Source organism: Ranitomeya imitator, chromosome 7 (assembly GCF_032444005.1).
Source record: "Ranitomeya imitator isolate aRanImi1 chromosome 7, aRanImi1.pri, whole genome shotgun sequence".
Taxonomy (NCBI): Eukaryota; Metazoa; Chordata; class Amphibia; order Anura; family Dendrobatidae; genus Ranitomeya; species Ranitomeya imitator.
In genome coordinates, this window is record NC_091288.1 from 159364218 (window position 1) to 159384984 (window position 20767).

The 20767-nt window shown below is 42.2% G+C and overlaps 3 protein-coding genes across 3 annotated transcripts; 2 read left to right on the forward strand and 1 right to left on the reverse strand.

The window, feature by feature from the left end:
* Positions 1-440: 440 nt before the first annotated feature.
* LOC138645006 (uncharacterized) lies at positions 441-4488 on the reverse strand. The gene is made up of 2 exons (XM_069733972.1): positions 3044-4488; positions 441-840 (listed from the first exon to the last, which is right to left on the reverse strand). Exons 1-2 carry the CDS (start codon positions 4109-4111, stop codon positions 676-678), a joined length of 1233 nt encoding a protein of 410 aa, XP_069590073.1. The 5' UTR covers positions 4112-4488; the 3' UTR covers positions 441-675.
* A 2003-nt stretch (positions 4489-6491) lies between these two features.
* On the forward strand, positions 6492-11672 carry LOC138645007 (uncharacterized). Its single transcript, XM_069733973.1, has 2 exons — positions 6492-9069; positions 11273-11672. The coding sequence occupies exons 1-2, from the start codon at positions 8002-8004 to the stop codon at positions 11435-11437; spliced, it is 1233 nt and encodes a 410-aa protein (XP_069590074.1). The 5' UTR covers positions 6492-8001; the 3' UTR covers positions 11438-11672.
* Positions 11673-11929: 257 nt separating this feature from the next.
* On the forward strand, positions 11930-17110 carry LOC138645008 (uncharacterized). Its single transcript, XM_069733974.1, has 2 exons — positions 11930-14507; positions 16711-17110. Exons 1-2 carry the CDS (start codon positions 13440-13442, stop codon positions 16873-16875), a joined length of 1233 nt encoding a protein of 410 aa, XP_069590075.1. The 5' UTR covers positions 11930-13439; the 3' UTR covers positions 16876-17110.
* Positions 17111-20767: the final 3657 nt, after the last annotated feature.

Consider the following 20767-nt stretch of genomic DNA (forward strand, 5'->3'; position numbering starts at 1 on the left):
CAGTTTTATGGATCAAAACAGTGTAAAAGATACTATGTGGTGAGTGCTGCAAGCGTGTGTAGATCCAGGAGGCGTGATGTAGAAGTATTAAGCCAAGTGTATATAAGAGACAAGAAAATGGCCCTTGGAATGCTAGGTGTTAGGAAAGGAATTATTGTAGGGTTTTGGTCATAATGTAGCCAAACCGAAGATAAAAGTGCAAACAAGTATATATATAAAAAAAAATAAATATAATTAAAGATAATGGCCCCTACAGAATGGTAATGTTGCCGCTCTCCTGCTCCACCTCCCCGACACACCCACCACCATATCCACCACCACACACATCCAACCCACGGCATATAATACCGGGGCCAGATACGTACAGCGGCAGGCACGGCGACAGATACATCAAAGAAACGGAACAGGAGACAACACCAACCAAAAGAGGGGGGGGGGGTGGGACAGTATGCTACCGTTTCATACCAAGCCCATACTATAGCAAAAAAGTGAAAAAGGGAAATTTACTCCATATCTCTAAGAACCTCCAAAAACAGATATAAATATGCAGATAGTACGTCGAAACATGGTATTATTTCATATTGTGCTACTCGGACAACTAACAGATATAAAGATAGAACTTTAGTTTATATTAAATGTGAATATACACACAGCATATAAAGATGTAATGTACTGCTATGAAAGTCTTTGATTAAAGTCTGTTTTTTTGGCTATTCCTTGCAGATCGTCCGGTATTCCAGGGATCTTGAAGTTGCCTGTGGTGACACCGCATGGTGATGGGAAGAGAGGAAGGAGATACCAGACAATGAACCGGAAAGTGCGTCGTGCAGGTATGTGAATCTAGAGGTAAGATTTATATAATTATTATATGTACAAAGACAAATATTAAAACCAAAGACAATTAAAACCAAGAAGAGACATGAAAAACACCTTAAAAACTGGTCCCAAAATTATGTTAGAGGGGTAGTTACAGAAAGGAGTTGAAGCCGAAGCTTTCATTGAGGCCACGTGGGGTGATTGTACCAAGTCGATAAATCCATTTACTCTCAAGTTGTGCTAGGGACTTGGCCAAATCACCACCACGTGACCCCAGGTTGACCTGATCAATGGCTTTGAAGAGAAGTCCTTTCGGATTGCAATCATGCTTTATTTTAAAATGACGTGGCAGTGTTTTTAAAAGTGCAAGTTCATGAGTTGTTTTGGCCTTTTCGATATCCCTGATATGCTCGCGTACTCTAATTTTCACTTCACGGGTGGTCATGCCGATGTAAATCATGCCGCAAGGACATGTAGCGTGATATATCACTCCTTGGGAGGAGCATGTGAGATGTTTACGAATCTCAAAAGATTTAGTCCCTTCTGAATTAGAGAATTTACCTGCTTTTTTCATGTTGAGGCATGCTTTGCACATCCCACAAGGGAAAAAACCATGTTGAAGTGGTTTTTTAGAAATTTCCAAAGTGGGGTCATAATGGCTGTGCACCAGTAGATCTCGGAGATTCCTACTTCGTCTTGCTACCATGGATGGGCCAGAGGGAAGAATTTTTTGCAAGATGGGGTCAGTCATCAGGATATTCCAGTGTTTTTTGAAAATAGATTTAATCTCATTCCATTGATTATTGTACGTACTGATAAATCTGACCTGGTCATTGTTTTCTTTAGTTTTACGTTTATTGGAGTAAAGAAGGCTATCTCTGGAAGTATTTTTGGCTCTTCTATATCCTTTACGGATATTCCTCTTGCTATACCCTCGGTGTAGGAATCTGTTAGTGAGATCAACTGCCTGTGTTTCAAAAGTAGTATCCTCCGAGCAAATGCGCCTGGCCCGTAGAAATTGTCCCACCGGTATTCCCTTGATAATTGTGGGTAGATGGGAAGAGGTGGCATGAAGAAGGGAGTTAGTTGCCGTGGGTTTTCTGTACAAGTCGGTATGTATCATGCCATCCATTACCTTAATTTTAATGTCAAGGAATTCCAGCTCTAATCCCGATTTGTATGTTAGGAAGATGTTACGATTGTTGTTGTTAAGATTGATCATTAGTTTTTGTAAATCCTGCGGTGTTCCCTCCCAGATGAACCATACATCATCGATGTATCGCATCCACCCTTGAACTTTATTGATGTCTGGGATTGTATCCCCCTGGAAGATGTCCCGTTCCCAAGCTCCTAAAAAAAGGTTGGCATAAGAGGGGGCACAAGAGGCCCCCATAGCAGTGCCTTGGGTCTGTAAATACGTGTGTTTGTTAAACGTAAAGATGTTGTGCGTTAGTATAAATTCCAGAAGAGTTAAGATTAGAGGGATTATGTTTCTATCCAGATCACTACTTAAAAGATACCATTTCACTGCTTCAAGGCCATCCCTATGCCTAATGGAAGTGTAAAGGGCTTCCACGTCGGCAGTAACCATCACCATATCCTGATCCAGAGACAAGTTGTTAAGTCTCTGGAGGGCCGATGTGGTATCCTGAATATACGATGGTAGGGATGGCACTAATGGTTTAAGAAAAAAATCCACAAAATCCGAGACCACTTCACATAAGCCTCCGTTCCCTGAGATGATAGGTCTTCCGGGAGGATCACATGGATCCTTGTGTAATTTGGGAATTAAGTATAGGGTGGGGAGCTTAGGATGTAATTTTTCAATTGTTTCGACCATTTTTTTTGTAATAATCCCCTGTTCATAGGCTCTTTCGATGATTAGAACAAGATCAGCCTGGTACTTCTGAAGAGGGTTATGTGTTAGTTTTTGGTAACAATTTGGTACGTTTAGTAATTTATAAGCCTGTTTCTCATACATGTTTACTGGCCATATTACTAAGTTACCCCCCTTATCCGCAGGTTTAAAAACCACATCCTTTAAGGACTGAAGATGAACCAGGGCCTGTTTTTCTTCTTTATTCAGGTTTGATGCCCAGACTGGTTTGTCAGATAAGGCTTCAATTTCGGCTGAAATGACTCTCGTGAATATGTCAATAGCAGGACAAGTATTGATTGGGGGAAATTTCTTAGATTTGTTGAATAGATTGTGAGGGAATTGACTTACCTGAACCGGTGCATTCTCTTCCAGAAGTTCTTCAAGGTTCCTTAACGTTTCATCTTCTTCCACTGTGGAGAAGTTATCATGGGCATCATTTTTGAAATGGAACTTTTTGAGGATGAGTTTCCTGGAGAAGAGGTGTAGGTCCCTAATAGCCGTAAAAGTATCTAACCGACATGTTGGTGAAAATGTCAGTCCTCTCTCCAGGAGTCTCACCTCTGCCATAGATAGTTCATATTTGGATAGATTAATTACCTTCAATTGATCTCCTTGGGTCCGAAGGGCCTTAGATCTTGTGAAGATATCCGGTAATCGTTTTTCATTTTTGGAGGTTTCACTTGTCACATTTTCCCCGTCACTCTGTGAGGTGTTTATATCTGAGGTAGATATCGCCGAACTTGCTGAAGGACTCCTTTGATGACTTGATTTCCCAGTTCTTCTATCATTTTGCTTGTTTCTGCCAGGGTGGGTGGCCTTCTTGTTTTGCCATCTATATATTTTGTCCGTATCATAGTCATTAACGTCCCTCTGAAATTTTCGGATTTTGTTTTGACACACTTCTTTTTCCCATCTGTCCACATCTTTATTAATTTCAGTCATCACTTGGTCAAAATTCTCCACCGGAATATCCTTCATAAGGCGTTGTTCGCACTCATCAATTTCAGAGTCAAGAGATGCTAAAGACATGGTATTCTTATCAATTATGATTTGGATAAACTCCAAGGAGCATGTGGTAGCCGTAGAAAGCCAACGTTTGATAAGCACGTCGTCTTCCAACTCAAAGGACGGATATAATTGGACTCTTAGTCCCCTGGGGATAATTTGTTTATCCATATAGTTCTCCAGGGCTGACCGGTTCCACCACGTCTTGGTCTTTTTGTAAAGGGCACTCCTGTATTGTTTAATCAGGTCTTTATTAATTGTAACTACATCCTCATTTGTCTTGGTGGGCCCCTGTTTAAATAAATCGGATGCCTTAGCTTGCCAGGTTTTTTCCCTGGCTTTAAAGTCCATTCTGTAAAGGAGAAAGCGGACAGTCTGTCTATACAATACAGAGACACATATAATTCCCATAGTCCTATTTAGAACAGGCAAAGGTCACTTCAAATATTCATAATTCACATATTCCTTTGTAGAGAATGGTATCTTCCAAAGGAAAGACGAAGTGAGGATGAGGAAGGTAATTTAAAAATGTAATTTTTTATTAACAATCTTTAAAAAAACAAAACAATCAAAAACACAAAATATAGATAAAATACAGGGGATATTTCAACACCTAGACAAAAATCTGGGGGAGACGGACCTGCCTCATATGGGCACAGGAGATAGAAAAGCCCAGAGTATAGCAGATGATAGTATTGATGGTGGCACTAGTATATGTAAGGCTGAATAGCAAGACACTGCACAAAACTGTTACCAAATTGTGGTATGTGGACCCTGAGCATGGTATTCCCCTCTAAGGCTTTTTTAGGAGCTTGGGAACGGGACATCTTCCAGGGGGATACAATCCCAGACATCAATAAAGTTCAAGGGTGGATGCGATACATCGATGATGTATGGTTCATCTGGGAGGGAACACCGCAGGATTTACAAAAACTAATGATCAATCTTAACAACAACAATCGTAACATCTTCCTAACATACAAATCGGGATTAGAGCTGGAATTCCTTGACATTAAAATTAAGGTAATGGATGGCATGATACATACCGACTTGTACAGAAAACCCACGGCAACTAACTCCCTTCTTCATGCCACCTCTTCCCATCTACCCACAATTATCAAGGGAATACCGGTGGGACAATTTCTACAGGCCAGGCGCATTTGCTCGGAGGATACTACTTTTGAAACACAGGCAGTTGATCTCACTAACAGATTCCTACACCGAGGGTATAGCAAGAGGAATATCCGTAAAGGATATAGAAGAGCCAAAAATACTTCCAGAGATAGCCTTCTTTACTCCAATAAACGTAAAACTAAAGAAAACAATGACCAGGTCAGATTTATCAGTACGTACAATAATCAATGGAATGAGATTAAATCTATTTTCAAAAAACACTGGAATATCCTGATGACTGACCCCATCTTGCAAAAAATTCTTCCCTCTGGCCCATCCATGGTAGCAAGACGAAGTAGGAATCTCCGAGATCTACTGGTGCACAGCCATTATGACCCCACTTTGGAAATTTCTAAAAAACCACTTCAACATGGTTTTTTCCCTTGTGGGATGTGCAAAGCATGCCTCAACATGAAAAAAGCAGGTAAATTCTCTAATTCAGAAGGGACTAAATCTTTTGAGATTCGTAAACATCTCACATGCTCCTCCCAAGGAGTGATATATCACGCTACATGTCCTTGCGGCATGATTTACATCGGCATGACCACCCGTGAAGTGAAAATTAGAGTACGCGAGCATATCAGGGATATCGAAAAGGCCAAAACAACTCATGAACTTGCACTTTTAAAAACACTGCCACATCATTTTAAAATAAAGCATGATTGCAATCCGAAAGGACTTCTCTTCAAAGCCATTGATCAGGTCAACCTGGGGTCACGTGGTGGTGATTTGGCCAAGTCCCTAGCACAACTTGAGAGTAAATGGATTTATCGACTTGGTACAATCACCCCACGTGGCCTCAATGAAAGCTTCGGCTTCAACTCCTTTCTGTAACTACCCCTCTAACATAATTTTGGGACCAGTTTTTAAGGTGTTTTTCATGTCTCTTCTTGGTTTTAATTGTCTTTGGTTTTAATATTTGTCTTTGTACATATAATAATTATATAAATCTTACCTCTAGATTCACATACCTGCACGACGCACTTTCCGGTTCATTGTCTGGTATCTCCTTCCTCTCTTCCCATCACCATGCGGTGTCACCACAGGCAACTTCAAGATCCCTGGAATACCGGACGATCTGCAAGGAATAGCCAAAAAAACAGACTTTAATCAAAGACTTTCATAGCAGTACATTACATCTTTATATGCTGTGTGTATATTCACATTTAATATAAACTAAAGTTCTATCTTTATATCTGTTAGTTGTCCGAGTAGCACAATATGAAATAATACCATGTTTCGACGTACTATCTGCATATTTATATCTGTTTTTGGAGGTTCTTAGAGATATGGAGTAAATTTCCCTTTTTCACTTTTTTGCTATAGTATGGGCTTGGTATGAAACGGTAGCATACTGTCCCACCCCCCCCCCCTCTTTTGGTTGGTGTTGTCTCCTGTTCCGTTTCTTTGATGTATCTGTCGCCGTGCCTGCCGCTGTACGTATCTGGCCCCGGTATTATATGCCGTGGGTTGGATGTGTGTGGTGGTGGATATGGTGGTGGGTGTGTCGGGGAGGTGGAGCAGGAGAGCGGCAACATTACCATTCTGTAGGGGCCATTATCTTTAATTATATTTATTTTTTTTTATATATATACTTGTTTGCACTTTTATCTTCGGTTTGGCTACATTATGACCAAAACCCTACAATAATTCCTTTCCTAACACCTAGCATTCCAAGGGCCATTTTCTTGTCTCTTATATACACTTGGCTTAATACTTCTACATCACGCCTCCTGGATCTACACACGCTTGCAGCACTCACCACATAGTATCTTTTACACTGTTTTGATCCATAAAACTGCATTTTGTTATAGCCCTAATTCTCACTGCACTATGTTGGTAGTGTGCATTGCTTTATTTAGCAGTGCACCTTGCCGTTTCATTATTATGTCTTTTGACGGAATTCCAGTCACCTTCTAAACTCTTCGGTATTATACAGTGCATTTAGTGCCCCTCCACCATGTGTGACATTCTGTCCCCATCCAAATATCTTATATATAAGTTTAGCCTCCATATCCATAAGTTAGATTCACATAGCACCAGCAGTAGTTGTATCTTCAAGTTGCGGCTCCTAATATATTCTACCAGCGGTCCTTTTTATCTATCCTTTACCTGGCATCTTAGTACGCCTGCGCGGCCCTGACACTCTCTATCTCTAGGTTTCAGACATAATCACCAACTTCCTGTCCTCTCAGTACGCCTGCGCACCTTTCCTTCAGTTGCCGTGGCCCGCCTGTCAGAGAGTCTAACTACGCACGCGCGGTGTCCGTATACCCCCTCTGACTTCCGGGAGGCGCTAACCCACGTGACCGCAGTGCGTTCCACTGCGTGTCACGGTGCGCAATCCCGGAAGTCCCATTAGCAAGGTGGGGCGGTACATCGGCGCGCGCAGTCAGGAGATTCCTCGTGACATCACCGGAACCGGCGTCTTGCAGCGTTCCCTATTTAAACCCCCTCGATACCTTGTTAACTTGTCCTCGCCCCCACTGGAAGAAGCTACGGCGAAACAGCGCTTGTCGGGCGCCGGGGATCCGCTCCTGCCTCCTGCTACTGGTCACTAGTATCTCTCTGCACCTCTGGCTACATTAAGGTAATTAACCCTGGGACTATTAATATGTGTACCTTAGCCTCTTATCATTAGGTACCTCCTCTATCATGGCAATCTTACATGAATCCTTTTCCAGGTGGTTAGCATACTTTTTTGCACCACTGGATACATTTTAGGTTTTTTTCTGCCAAGCCTTAGAGGGGAATACCATGCTCAGGGTCCACATACCACAATTTGGTAACAGTTTTGTGCAGTGTCTTGCTATTCAGCCTTACATATACTAGTGCCACCATCAATACTATCATCTGCTATACTCTGGGCTTTTCTATCTCCTGTGCCCATATGAGGCAGGTCCGTCTCCCCCAGATTTTTGTCTAGGTGTTGAAATATCCCCTGTATTTTATCTATATTTTGTGTTTTTGATTGTTTTGTTTTTTTAAAGATTGTTAATAAAAAATTACATTTTTAAATTACCTTCCTCATCCTCACTTCGTCTTTCCTTTGGAAGATACCATTCTCTACAAAGGAATATGTGAATTATGAATATTTGAAGTGACCTTTGCCTGTTCTAAATAGGACTATGGGAATTATATGTGTCTCTGTATTGTATAGACAGACTGTCCGCTTTCTCCTTTACAGAATGGACTTTAAAGCCAGGGAAAAAACCTGGCAAGCTAAGGCATCCGATTTATTTAAACAGGGGCCCACCAAGACAAATGAGGATGTAGTTACAATTAATAAAGACCTGATTAAACAATACAGGAGTGCCCTTTACAAAAAGACCAAGACGTGGTGGAACCGGTCAGCCCTGGAGAACTATATGGATAAACAAATTATCCCCAGGGGACTAAGAGTCCAATTATATCCGTCCTTTGAGTTGGAAGACGACGTGCTTATCAAACGTTGGCTTTCTACGGCTACCACATGCTCCTTGGAGTTTATCCAAATCATAATTGATAAGAATACCATGTCTTTAGCATCTCTTGACTCTGAAATTGATGAGTGCGAACAACGCCTTATGAAGGATATTCCGGTGGAGAATTTTGACCAAGTGATGACTGAAATTAATAAAGATGTGGACAGATGGGAAAAAGAAGTGTGTCAAAACAAAATCCGAAAATTTCAGAGGGACGTTAATGACTATGATACGGACAAAATATATAGATGGCAAAACAAGAAGGCCACCCACCCTGGCAGAAACAAGCAAAATGATAGAAGAACTGGGAAATCAAGTCATCAAAGGAGTCCTTCAGCAAGTTCGGCGATATCTACCTCAGATATAAACACCTCACAGAGTGACGGGGAAAATGTGACAAGTGAAACCTCCAAAAATGAAAAACGATTACCGGATATCTTCACAAGATCTAAGGCCCTTCGGACCCAAGGAGATCAATTGAAGGTAATTAATCTATCCAAATATGAACTATCTATGGCAGAGGTGAGACTCCTGGAGAGAGGACTGACATTTTCACCAACATGTCGGTTAGATACTTTTACGGCTATTAGGGACCTACACCTCTTCTCCAGGAAACTCATCCTCAAAAAGTTCCATTTCAAAAATGATGCCCATGATAACTTCTCCACAGTGGAAGAAGATGAAACGTTAAGGAACCTTGAAGAACTTCTGGAAGAGAATGCACCGGTTCAGGTAAGTCAATTCCCTCACAATCTATTCAACAAATCTAAGAAATTTCCCCCAATCAATACTTGTCCTGCTATTGACATATTCACGAGAGTCATTTCAGCCGAAATTGAAGCCTTATCTGACAAACCAGTCTGGGCATCAAACCTGAATAAAGAAGAAAAACAGGCCCTGGTTCATCTTCAGTCCTTAAAGGATGTGGTTTTTAAACCTGCGGATAAGGGGGGTAACTTAGTAATATGGCCAGTAAACATGTATGAGAAACAGGCTTATAAATTACTAAACGTACCAAATTGTTACCAAAAACTAACACATAACCCTCTTCAGAAGTACCAGGCTGATCTTGTTCTAATCATCGAAAGAGCCTATGAACAGGGGATTATTACAAAAAAAATGGTCGAAACAATTGAAAAATTACATCCTAAGCTCCCCACCCTATACTTAATTCCCAAATTACACAAGGATCCATGTGATCCTCCCGGAAGACCTATCATCTCAGGGAACGGAGGCTTATGTGAAGTGGTCTCGGATTTTGTGGATTTTTTTCTTAAACCATTAGTGCCATCCCTACCATCGTATATTCAGGATACCACATCGGCCCTCCAGAGACTTAACAACTTGTCTCTGGATCAGGATATGGTGATGGTTACTGCCGACGTGGAAGCCCTTTACACTTCCATTAGGCATAGGGATGGCCTTGAAGCAGTGAAATGGTATCTTTTAAGTAGTGATCTGGATAGAAACATAATCCCTCTAATCTTAACTCTTCTGGAATTTATACTAACGCACAACATCTTTACGTTTAACAAACACACGTATTTACAGACCCAAGGCACTGCTATGGGGGCCTCTTGTGCCCCCTCTTATGCCAACCTTTTTTTAGGAGCTTGGGAACGGGACATCTTCCAGGGGGATACAATCCCAGACATCAATAAAGTTCAAGGGTGGATGCGATACATCGATGATGTATGGTTCATCTGGGAGGGAACACCGCAGGATTTACAAAAACTAATGATCAATCTTAACAACAACAATCGTAACATCTTCCTAACATACAAATCGGGATTAGAGCTGGAATTCCTTGACATTAAAATTAAGGTAATGGATGGCATGATACATACCGACTTGTACAGAAAACCCACGGCAACTAACTCCCTTCTTCATGCCACCTCTTCCCATCTACCCACAATTATCAAGGGAATACCGGTGGGACAATTTCTACGGGCCAGGCGCATTTGCTCGGAGGATACTACTTTTGAAACACAGGCAGTTGATCTCACTAACAGATTCCTACACCGAGGGTATAGCAAGAGGAATATCCGTAAAGGATATAGAAGAGCCAAAAATACTTCCAGAGATAGCCTTCTTTACTCCAATAAACGTAAAACTAAAGAAAACAATGACCAGGTCAGATTTATCAGTACGTACAATAATCAATGGAATGAGATTAAATCTATTTTCAAAAAACACTGGAATATCCTGATGACTGACCCCATCTTGCAAAAAATTCTTCCCTCTGGCCCATCCATGGTAGCAAGACGAAGTAGGAATCTCCGAGATCTACTGGTGCACAGCCATTATGACCCCACTTTGGAAATTTCTAAAAAACCACTTCAACATGGTTTTTTCCCTTGTGGGATGTGCAAAGCATGCCTCAACATGAAAAAAGCAGGTAAATTCTCTAATTCAGAAGGGACTAAATCTTTTGAGATTCGTAAACATCTCACATGCTCCTCCCAAGGAGTGATATATCACGCTACATGTCCTTGCGGCATGATTTACATCGGCATGACCACCCGTGAAGTGAAAATTAGAGTACGCGAGCATATCAGGGATATCGAAAAGGCCAAAACAACTCATGAACTTGCACTTTTAAAAACACTGCCACGTCATTTTAAAATAAAGCATGATTGCAATCCGAAAGGACTTCTCTTCAAAGCCATTGATCAGGTCAACCTGGGGTCACGTGGTGGTGATTTGGCCAAGTCCCTAGCACAACTTGAGAGTAAATGGATTTATCGACTTGGTACAATCACCCCACGTGGCCTCAATGAAAGCTTCGGCTTCAACTCCTTTCTGTAACTACCCCTCTAACATAATTTTGGGACCAGTTTTTAAGGTGTTTTTCATGTCTCTTCTTGGTTTTAATTGTCTTTGGTTTTAATATTTGTCTTTGTACATATAATAATTATATAAATCTTACCTCTAGATTCACATACCTGCACGACGCACTTTCCGGTTCATTGTCTGGTATCTCCTTCCTCTCTTCCCATCACCATGCGGTGTCACCACAGGCAACTTCAAGATCCCTGGAATACCGGACGATCTGCAAGGAATAGCCAAAAAAACAGACTTTAATCAAAGACTTTCATAGCAGTACATTACATCTTTATATGCTGTGTGTATATTCACATTTAATATAAACTAAAGTTCTATCTTTATATCTGTTAGTTGTCCGAGTAGCACAATATGAAATAATACCATGTTTCGACGTACTATCTGCATATTTATATCTGTTTTTGGAGGTTCTTAGAGATATGGAGTAAATTTCCCTTTTTCACTTTTTTGCTATAGTATGGGCTTGGTATGAAACGGTAGCATACTGTCCCACCCCCCCCCCCTCTTTTGGTTGGTGTTGTCTCCTGTTCCGTTTCTTTGATGTATCTGTCGCCGTGCCTGCCGCTGTACGTATCTGGCCCCGGTATTATATGCCGTGGGTTGGATGTGTGTGGTGGTGGATATGGTGGTGGGTGTGTCGGGGAGGTGGAGCAGGAGAGCGGCAACATTACCATTCTGTAGGGGCCATTATCTTTAATTATATTTATTTTTTTTTATATATATACTTGTTTGCACTTTTATCTTCGGTTTGGCTACATTATGACCAAAACCCTACAATAATTCCTTTCCTAACACCTAGCATTCCAAGGGCCATTTTCTTGTCTCTTATATACACTTGGCTTAATACTTCTACATCACGCCTCCTGGATCTACACACGCTTGCAGCACTCACCACATAGTATCTTTTACACTGTTTTGATCCATAAAACTGCATTTTGTTATAGCCCTAATTCTCACTGCACTATGTTGGTAGTGTGCATTGCTTTATTTAGCAGTGCACCTTGCCGTTTCATTATTATGTCTTTTGACGGAATTCCAGTCACCTTCTAAACTCTTCGGTATTATACAGTGCATTTAGTGCCCCTCCACCATGTGTGACATTCTGTCCCCATCCAAATATCTTATATATAAGTTTAGCCTCCATATCCATAAGTTAGATTCACATAGCACCAGCAGTAGTTGTATCTTCAAGTTGCGGCTCCTAATATATTCTACCAGCGGTCCTTTTTATCTATCCTTTACCTGGCATCTTAGTACGCCTGCGCGGCCCTGACACTCTCTATCTCTAGGTTTCAGACATAATCACCAACTTCCTGTCCTCTCAGTACGCCTGCGCACCTTTCCTTCAGTTGCCGTGGCCCGCCTGTCAGAGAGTCTAACTACGCACGCGCGGTGTCCGTATACCCCCTCTGACTTCCGGGAGGCGCTAACCCACGTGACCGCAGTGCGTTCCACTGCGTGTCACGGTGCGCAATCCCGGAAGTCCCATTAGCAAGGTGGGGCGGTACATCGGCGCGCGCAGTCAGGAGATTCCTCGTGACATCACCGGAACCGGCGTCTTGCAGCGTTCCCTATTTAAACCCCCTCGATACCTTGTTAACTTGTCCTCGCCCCCACTGGAAGAAGCTACGGCGAAACAGCGCTTGTCGGGCGCCGGGGATCCGCTCCTGCCTCCTGCTACTGGTCACTAGTATCTCTCTGCACCTCTGGCTACATTAAGGTAATTAACCCTGGGACTATTAATATGTGTACCTTAGCCTCTTATCATTAGGTACCTCCTCTATCATGGCAATCTTACATGAATCCTTTTCCAGGTGGTTAGCATACTTTTTTGCACCACTGGATACATTTTAGGTTTTTTTCTGCCAAGCCTTAGAGGGGAATACCATGCTCAGGGTCCACATACCACAATTTGGTAACAGTTTTGTGCAGTGTCTTGCTATTCAGCCTTACATATACTAGTGCCACCATCAATACTATCATCTGCTATACTCTGGGCTTTTCTATCTCCTGTGCCCATATGAGGCAGGTCCGTCTCCCCCAGATTTTTGTCTAGGTGTTGAAATATCCCCTGTATTTTATCTATATTTTGTGTTTTTGATTGTTTTGTTTTTTTAAAGATTGTTAATAAAAAATTACATTTTTAAATTACCTTCCTCATCCTCACTTCGTCTTTCCTTTGGAAGATACCATTCTCTACAAAGGAATATGTGAATTATGAATATTTGAAGTGACCTTTGCCTGTTCTAAATAGGACTATGGGAATTATATGTGTCTCTGTATTGTATAGACAGACTGTCCGCTTTCTCCTTTACAGAATGGACTTTAAAGCCAGGGAAAAAACCTGGCAAGCTAAGGCATCCGATTTATTTAAACAGGGGCCCACCAAGACAAATGAGGATGTAGTTACAATTAATAAAGACCTGATTAAACAATACAGGAGTGCCCTTTACAAAAAGACCAAGACGTGGTGGAACCGGTCAGCCCTGGAGAACTATATGGATAAACAAATTATCCCCAGGGGACTAAGAGTCCAATTATATCCGTCCTTTGAGTTGGAAGACGACGTGCTTATCAAACGTTGGCTTTCTACGGCTACCACATGCTCCTTGGAGTTTATCCAAATCATAATTGATAAGAATACCATGTCTTTAGCATCTCTTGACTCTGAAATTGATGAGTGCGAACAACGCCTTATGAAGGATATTCCGGTGGAGAATTTTGACCAAGTGATGACTGAAATTAATAAAGATGTGGACAGATGGGAAAAAGAAGTGTGTCAAAACAAAATCCGAAAATTTCAGAGGGACGTTAATGACTATGATACGGACAAAATATATAGATGGCAAAACAAGAAGGCCACCCACCCTGGCAGAAACAAGCAAAATGATAGAAGAACTGGGAAATCAAGTCATCAAAGGAGTCCTTCAGCAAGTTCGGCGATATCTACCTCAGATATAAACACCTCACAGAGTGACGGGGAAAATGTGACAAGTGAAACCTCCAAAAATGAAAAACGATTACCGGATATCTTCACAAGATCTAAGGCCCTTCGGACCCAAGGAGATCAATTGAAGGTAATTAATCTATCCAAATATGAACTATCTATGGCAGAGGTGAGACTCCTGGAGAGAGGACTGACATTTTCACCAACATGTCGGTTAGATACTTTTACGGCTATTAGGGACCTACACCTCTTCTCCAGGAAACTCATCCTCAAAAAGTTCCATTTCAAAAATGATGCCCATGATAACTTCTCCACAGTGGAAGAAGATGAAACGTTAAGGAACCTTGAAGAACTTCTGGAAGAGAATGCACCGGTTCAGGTAAGTCAATTCCCTCACAATCTATTCAACAAATCTAAGAAATTTCCCCCAATCAATACTTGTCCTGCTATTGACATATTCACGAGAGTCATTTCAGCCGAAATTGAAGCCTTATCTGACAAACCAGTCTGGGCATCAAACCTGAATAAAGAAGAAAAACAGGCCCTGGTTCATCTTCAGTCCTTAAAGGATGTGGTTTTTAAACCTGCGGATAAGGGGGGTAACTTAGTAATATGGCCAGTAAACATGTATGAGAAACAGGCTTATAAATTACTAAACGTACCAAATTGTTACCAAAAACTAACACATAACCCTCTTCAGAAGTACCAGGCTGATCTTGTTCTAATCATCGAAAGAGCCTATGAACAGGGGATTATTACAAAAAAAATGGTCGAAACAATTGAAAAATTACATCCTAAGCTCCCCACCCTATACTTAATTCCCAAATTACACAAGGATCCATGTGATCCTCCCGGAAGACCTATCATCTCAGGGAACGGAGGCTTATGTGAAGTGGTCTCGGATTTTGTGGATTTTTTTCTTAAACCATTAGTGCCATCCCTACCATCGTATATTCAGGATACCACATCGGCCCTCCAGAGACTTAACAACTTGTCTCTGGATCAGGATATGGTGATGGTTACTGCCGACGTGGAAGCCCTTTACACTTCCATTAGGCATAGGGATGGCCTTGAAGCAGTGAAATGGTATCTTTTAAGTAGTGATCTGGATAGAAACATAATCCCTCTAATCTTAACTCTTCTGGAATTTATACTAACGCACAACATCTTTACGTTTAACAAACACACGTATTTACAGACCCAAGGCACTGCTATGGGGGCCTCTTGTGCCCCCTCTTATGCCAACCTTTTTTTAGGAGCTTGGGAACGGGACATCTTCCAGGGGGATACAATCCCAGACATCAATAAAGTTCAAGGGTGGATGCGATACATCGATGATGTATGGTTCATCTGGGAGGGAACACCGCAGGATTTACAAAAACTAATGATCAATCTTAACAACAACAATCGTAACATCTTCCTAACATACAAATCGGGATTAGAGCTGGAATTCCTTGACATTAAAATTAAGGTAATGGATGGCATGATACATACCGACTTGTACAGAAAACCCACGGCAACTAACTCCCTTCTTCATGCCACCTCTTCCCATCTACCCACAATTATCAAGGGAATACCGGTGGGACAATTTCTACGGGCCAGGCGCATTTGCTCGGAGGATACTACTTTTGAAACACAGGCAGTTGATCTCACTAACAGATTCCTACACCGAGGGTATAGCAAGAGGAATATCCGTAAAGGATATAGAAGAGCCAAAAATACTTCCAGAGATAGCCTTCTTTACTCCAATAAACGTAAAACTAAAGAAAACAATGACCAGGTCAGATTTATCAGTACGTACAATAATCAATGGAATGAGATTAAATCTATTTTCAAAAAACACTGGAATATCCTGATGACTGACCCCATCTTGCAAAAAATTCTTCCCTCTGGCCCATCCATGGTAGCAAGACGAAGTAGGAATCTCCGAGATCTACTGGTGCACAGCCATTATGACCCCACTTTGGAAATTTCTAAAAAACCACTTCAACATGGTTTTTTCCCTTGTGGGATGTGCAAAGCATGCCTCAACATGAAAAAAGCAGGTAAATTCTCTAATTCAGAAGGGACTAAATCTTTTGAGATTCGTAAACATCTCACATGCTCCTCCCAAGGAGTGATATATCACGCTACATGTCCTTGCGGCATGATTTACATCGGCATGACCACCCGTGAAGTGAAAATTAGAGTACGCGAGCATATCAGGGATATCGAAAAGGCCAAAACAACTCATGAACTTGCACTTTTAAAAACACTGCCACGTCATTTTAAAATAAAGCATGATTGCAATCCGAAAGGACTTCTCTTCAAAGCCATTGATCAGGTCAACCTGGGGTCACGTGGTGGTGATTTGGCCAAGTCCCTAGCACAACTTGAGAGTAAATGGATTTATCGACTTGGTACAATCACCCCACGTGGCCTCAATGAAAGCTTCGGCTTCAACTCCTTTCTGTAACTACCCCTCTAACATAATTTTGGGACCAGTTTTTAAGGTGTTTTTCATGTCTCTTCTTGGTTTTAATTGTCTTTGGTTTTAATATTTGTCTTTGTACATATAATAATTATATAAATCTTACCTCTAGATTCACATACCTGCACGACGCACTTTCCGGTTCATTGTCTGGTATCTCCTTCCTCTCTTCCCATCACCATGCGGTGTCACCACAGGCAACTTCAAGATCCCTGGAATACCGGACGATCTGCAAGGAATAGCCAAAAAAACAGACTTTAATCAAAGACTTTCATAGCAGTACATTACATCTTTATATGCTGTGTGTATATTCACATTTAATATAAACTAAAGTTCTATCTTTATATCTGTTAGTTGTCCGAGTAGCACAATATGAAATAATACCATGTTTCGACGTACTATCTGCATATTTATATCTGTTTTTGGAGGTTCTTAGAGATATGGAGTAAATTTCCCTTTTTCACTTTTTTGCTATAGTATGGGCTTGGTATGAAACGGTAGCATACTGTCCCACCCCCCACCCCTCTTTTGGTTGGTGTTGTCTCCTGTTCCGTTTCTTTGATGTATCTGTCGCCGTGCCTGCCGCTGTACGTATCTGGCCCCGGTATTATATGCCGTGGGTTGGATGTGTGTGGTGGTGGATATGGTGGTGGGTGTGTCGGAGAGGTGGAGCAGGAGAGCGGCAACATTACCATTCTGTAGGGGCCATTATCTTTAATTATATTTATTTTTTTTTATATATATACTTGTTTGCACTTTTATCTTCGGTTTGGCTACATTATGACCAAAACCCTACAATAATTCCTTTCCTAACACCTAGCATTCCAAGGGCCATTTTCTTGTCTCTTATATACACTTGGCTTAATACTTCTACATCACGCCTCCTGGATCTACACACGCTTGCAGCACTCACCACATAGTATCTTTTACACTGTTTTGATCCATAAAACTGCATTTTGTTATAGCCCTAATTCTCACTGCACTATGTTGGTAGTGTGCATTGCTTTATTTAGCAGTGCACCTTGCCGTTTCATTATTATGTCTTTTGACGGAATTCCAGTCACCTTCTAAACTCTTCGGTATTATACAGTGCATTTAGTGCCCCTCCACCATGTGTGACATTCTGTCCCCATCCAAATATCTTATATATAAGTTTAGCCTCCATATCCATAAGTTAGATTCACATAGCACCAGCAGTAGTTGTATCTTCAAGTTGCGGCTCCTAATATATTCTACCAGCGGTCCTTTTTATCTATCCTTTACCTGGCATCTTAGTACGCCTGCGCGGCCCTGACACTCTCTATCTCTAGGTTTCAGACATAATCACCAACTTCCTGTCCTCTCAGTACGCCTGCGCACCTTTCCTTCAGTTGCCGTGGCCCGCCTGTCAGAGAGTCTAACTACGCACGCGCGGTGTCCGTATACCCCCTCTGACTTCCGGGAGGCGCTAACCCACGTGACCGCAGTGCGTTCCACTGCGTGTCACGGTGCGCAATCCCGGAAGTCCCATTAGCAAGGTGGGGCGGTACATCGGCGCGCGCAGTCAGGAGATTCCTCGTGACATCACCGGAACCGGCGTCTTGCAGCGTTCCCTATTTAAACCCCCTCGATACCTTGTTAACTTGTCCTCGCCCCCACTGGAAGAAGCTACGGCGAAACAGCGCTTGTCGGGCGCCGGGGATCCGCTCCTGCCTCCTGCTACTGGTCACTAGTATCTCTCTGCACCTCTGGCTACATTAAGGTAATTAACCCTGGGACTATTAATATGTGTACCTTAGCCTCTTATCATTAGGTACCTCCTCTATCATGGCAATCTTACATGAATCCTTTTCCAGGTGGTTAGCATACTTTTTTGCACCACTGGATACATTTTAGGTTTTTTTCTGCCAAGCCTTAGAGGGGAATACCATGCTCAGGGTCCACATACCACAATTTGGTAACAGTTTTGTGCAGTGTCTTGCTATTCAGCCTTACATATACTAGTGCCACCATCAATACTATCATCTGCTATACTCTGGGCTTTTCTATCTCCTGTGCCCATATGAGGCAGGTCCGTCTCCCCCAGATTTTTGTCTAGGTGTTGAAATATCCCCTGTATTTTATCTATATTTTGTGTTTTTGATTGTTTTGTTTTTTTAAAGATTGTTAATAAAAAATTACATTTTTAAATTACCTTCCTCATCCTCACTTCGTCTTTCCTTTGGAAGATACCATTCTCTACAAAGGAATATGTGAATTATGAATATTTGAAGTGACCTTTGCCTGTTCTAAATAGGACTATGGGAATTATTTTAGTATTCCTCCCCCACCTGATGAAGGAATCTGCACTTTCATCTGCACCTTCCTCTTTGTCCCCGTGTAAGGTGGTATGGTATGCGGGAAGAGGAACCTGACTTTCAGCAGGGTCACAATCTTGCTGTGTAGCGTGCATGGGGAATTTTGCGTTATGGGTCAATGTACCAGCAGACTCATCTATCACTGGCTGGGCAATGGGCAGGATGAGGAGGAAACACAGATATAGGCCCAAAGAATAAAGTGGGCTAAATGCAGTTCAAAATTGGTAACACAGGACTAACCAGGGGGCATTGCAGTGGAGGACAACTGGAATGAGAGGCTGACACAGAGAGTAGGCCCAAATCAGTAAGTAGTCGACATGCAGTTCAAAATTGGCAACCGTAGTAAACAGGCGGCCCAGCTTTGTTCAGTTGAGGAGAACAGCAAGGAGTGGCAGACACCGATAGTAGGCCCCAACCCAACTAGTAGGCCAAATGCAGTCTAACATTAACAACTACTTAACAAGAGCCTGAAAATGGAATTTCAGGACAGGAAACCAGGAGAACAGCAAGGAGTGGCAGACACCGATAGTAGGCCCCAAACCAACTAGTACGCCAAATGCAGTTGTTCCATTTAACTACAATTTAATGAGAGCCTGAAGATAGAAGTTCAGGAAAGGCAACCTGGAGAACACCTTGGAGTGGAACACACCTTCTCTCTACACCCCATACCCAATTTGTAGGCCTAATGCAGTGTAGTTTTCAACAACTACTAAACGAGAGTCGGAAGATCGAAGCAATGTGGACGAAACCTGGGGAACACCTTGGAGTGTAACACACCGTCTCTCTACACCCCATACCCAATTTGTAGGCCTAATGCAGTGTAGTTTTCTACAAGTACTAAACGAGAGTCGGAAGACCGAAGCAATGTGGACGAAACCTGGGGAACACCTTGGAGTGGAACACACCATCTCTCTACACCCCATACCCAATTTGTAGGCCTAATGCAGTGTAGTTTTCTACAACTACTAAACGAGAGCATGAAGATCGAAGCAATGGAGAGGAAACCTGGGGAACACCTTGGAGTGGAACACACCATCTCTCTACACCCCATACCCAATTTGTAGGCCTAATGCAGCGTAGTTTCCAACAACTACTAAACGAGAGCATGAAGATCGAAGCTCAGGAAAGGCAACCTGGAGAACACCTTGGAGTGGAACACACCATCTCTCTACACCCCATACCCAATTTGTAGGCCTAATGCAGCGTAGTTTCCAACAACTACTAAACGAGAGCATGAAGATCGAAGCAATGGAGAGGAAACCTGGGGAACACCTTGGAGTGGGACACACCATCTCTCTACACCCCATACCCAATTTGTAGGCCTAATGCAGCGTAGTTTCCAACAACTACTAAACGAGAGCATGAAGATCGAACCAATGGCGATGAAACCTGGGGAACACCTTGGAGTGGAACACACCATCTCTCTACACCCCATACCCAATTTGTAGGCCTAATGCAGCGTAGTTTCCAACAACTACTAAACGAGAGCATGAAGATTGAAGCTCAGGAAAGGCAACCTGGAGAACACCTTGGAGTGGAACACACCATCTCTCTACACCCCATACCCAATTTGTAGGCCTAATGCAGCGTAGTTTCCAACAACTACTAAACGAGAGCATGAAGATTGAAGCTCAGGAAAGGCAACCTGGAGAACACCTTGGAGTGGAACACACCATCTCTCTACACCCCATACCCAATTTGTAGGCCTAATGCAGCGTAGTTTCCAACAACTACTAAACGAGAGCATGAAGATTGAAGCTCAGGAAAGGCAACCTGGAGAACACCTTGGAGTGGAACACACCATCTCTCTACACCCCATACCCAATTTGTAGG

Coding starts and splice junctions, on each gene's coding strand:
- LOC138645007 (XM_069733973.1), top strand. CDS start 8,002: ATGGGAATTATATGTGTCTCTGTATTGTATAGACAGACTGTCCGCTTT. Junction 9,070..11,272: donor AAGAGAATGCACCGGTTCAG/GTAAGTCAATTC, acceptor TCTTACCTCTAG/ATTCACATACCTGCACGACG.
- LOC138645008 (XM_069733974.1), top strand. CDS start 13,440: ATGGGAATTATATGTGTCTCTGTATTGTATAGACAGACTGTCCGCTTT. Junction 14,508..16,710: donor AAGAGAATGCACCGGTTCAG/GTAAGTCAATTC, acceptor TCTTACCTCTAG/ATTCACATACCTGCACGACG.
- LOC138645006 (XM_069733972.1), bottom strand. CDS start 4,111: ATGGGAATTATATGTGTCTCTGTATTGTATAGACAGACTGTCCGCTTT. Junction 841..3,043: donor AAGAGAATGCACCGGTTCAG/GTAAGTCAATTC, acceptor TCTTACCTCTAG/ATTCACATACCTGCACGACG.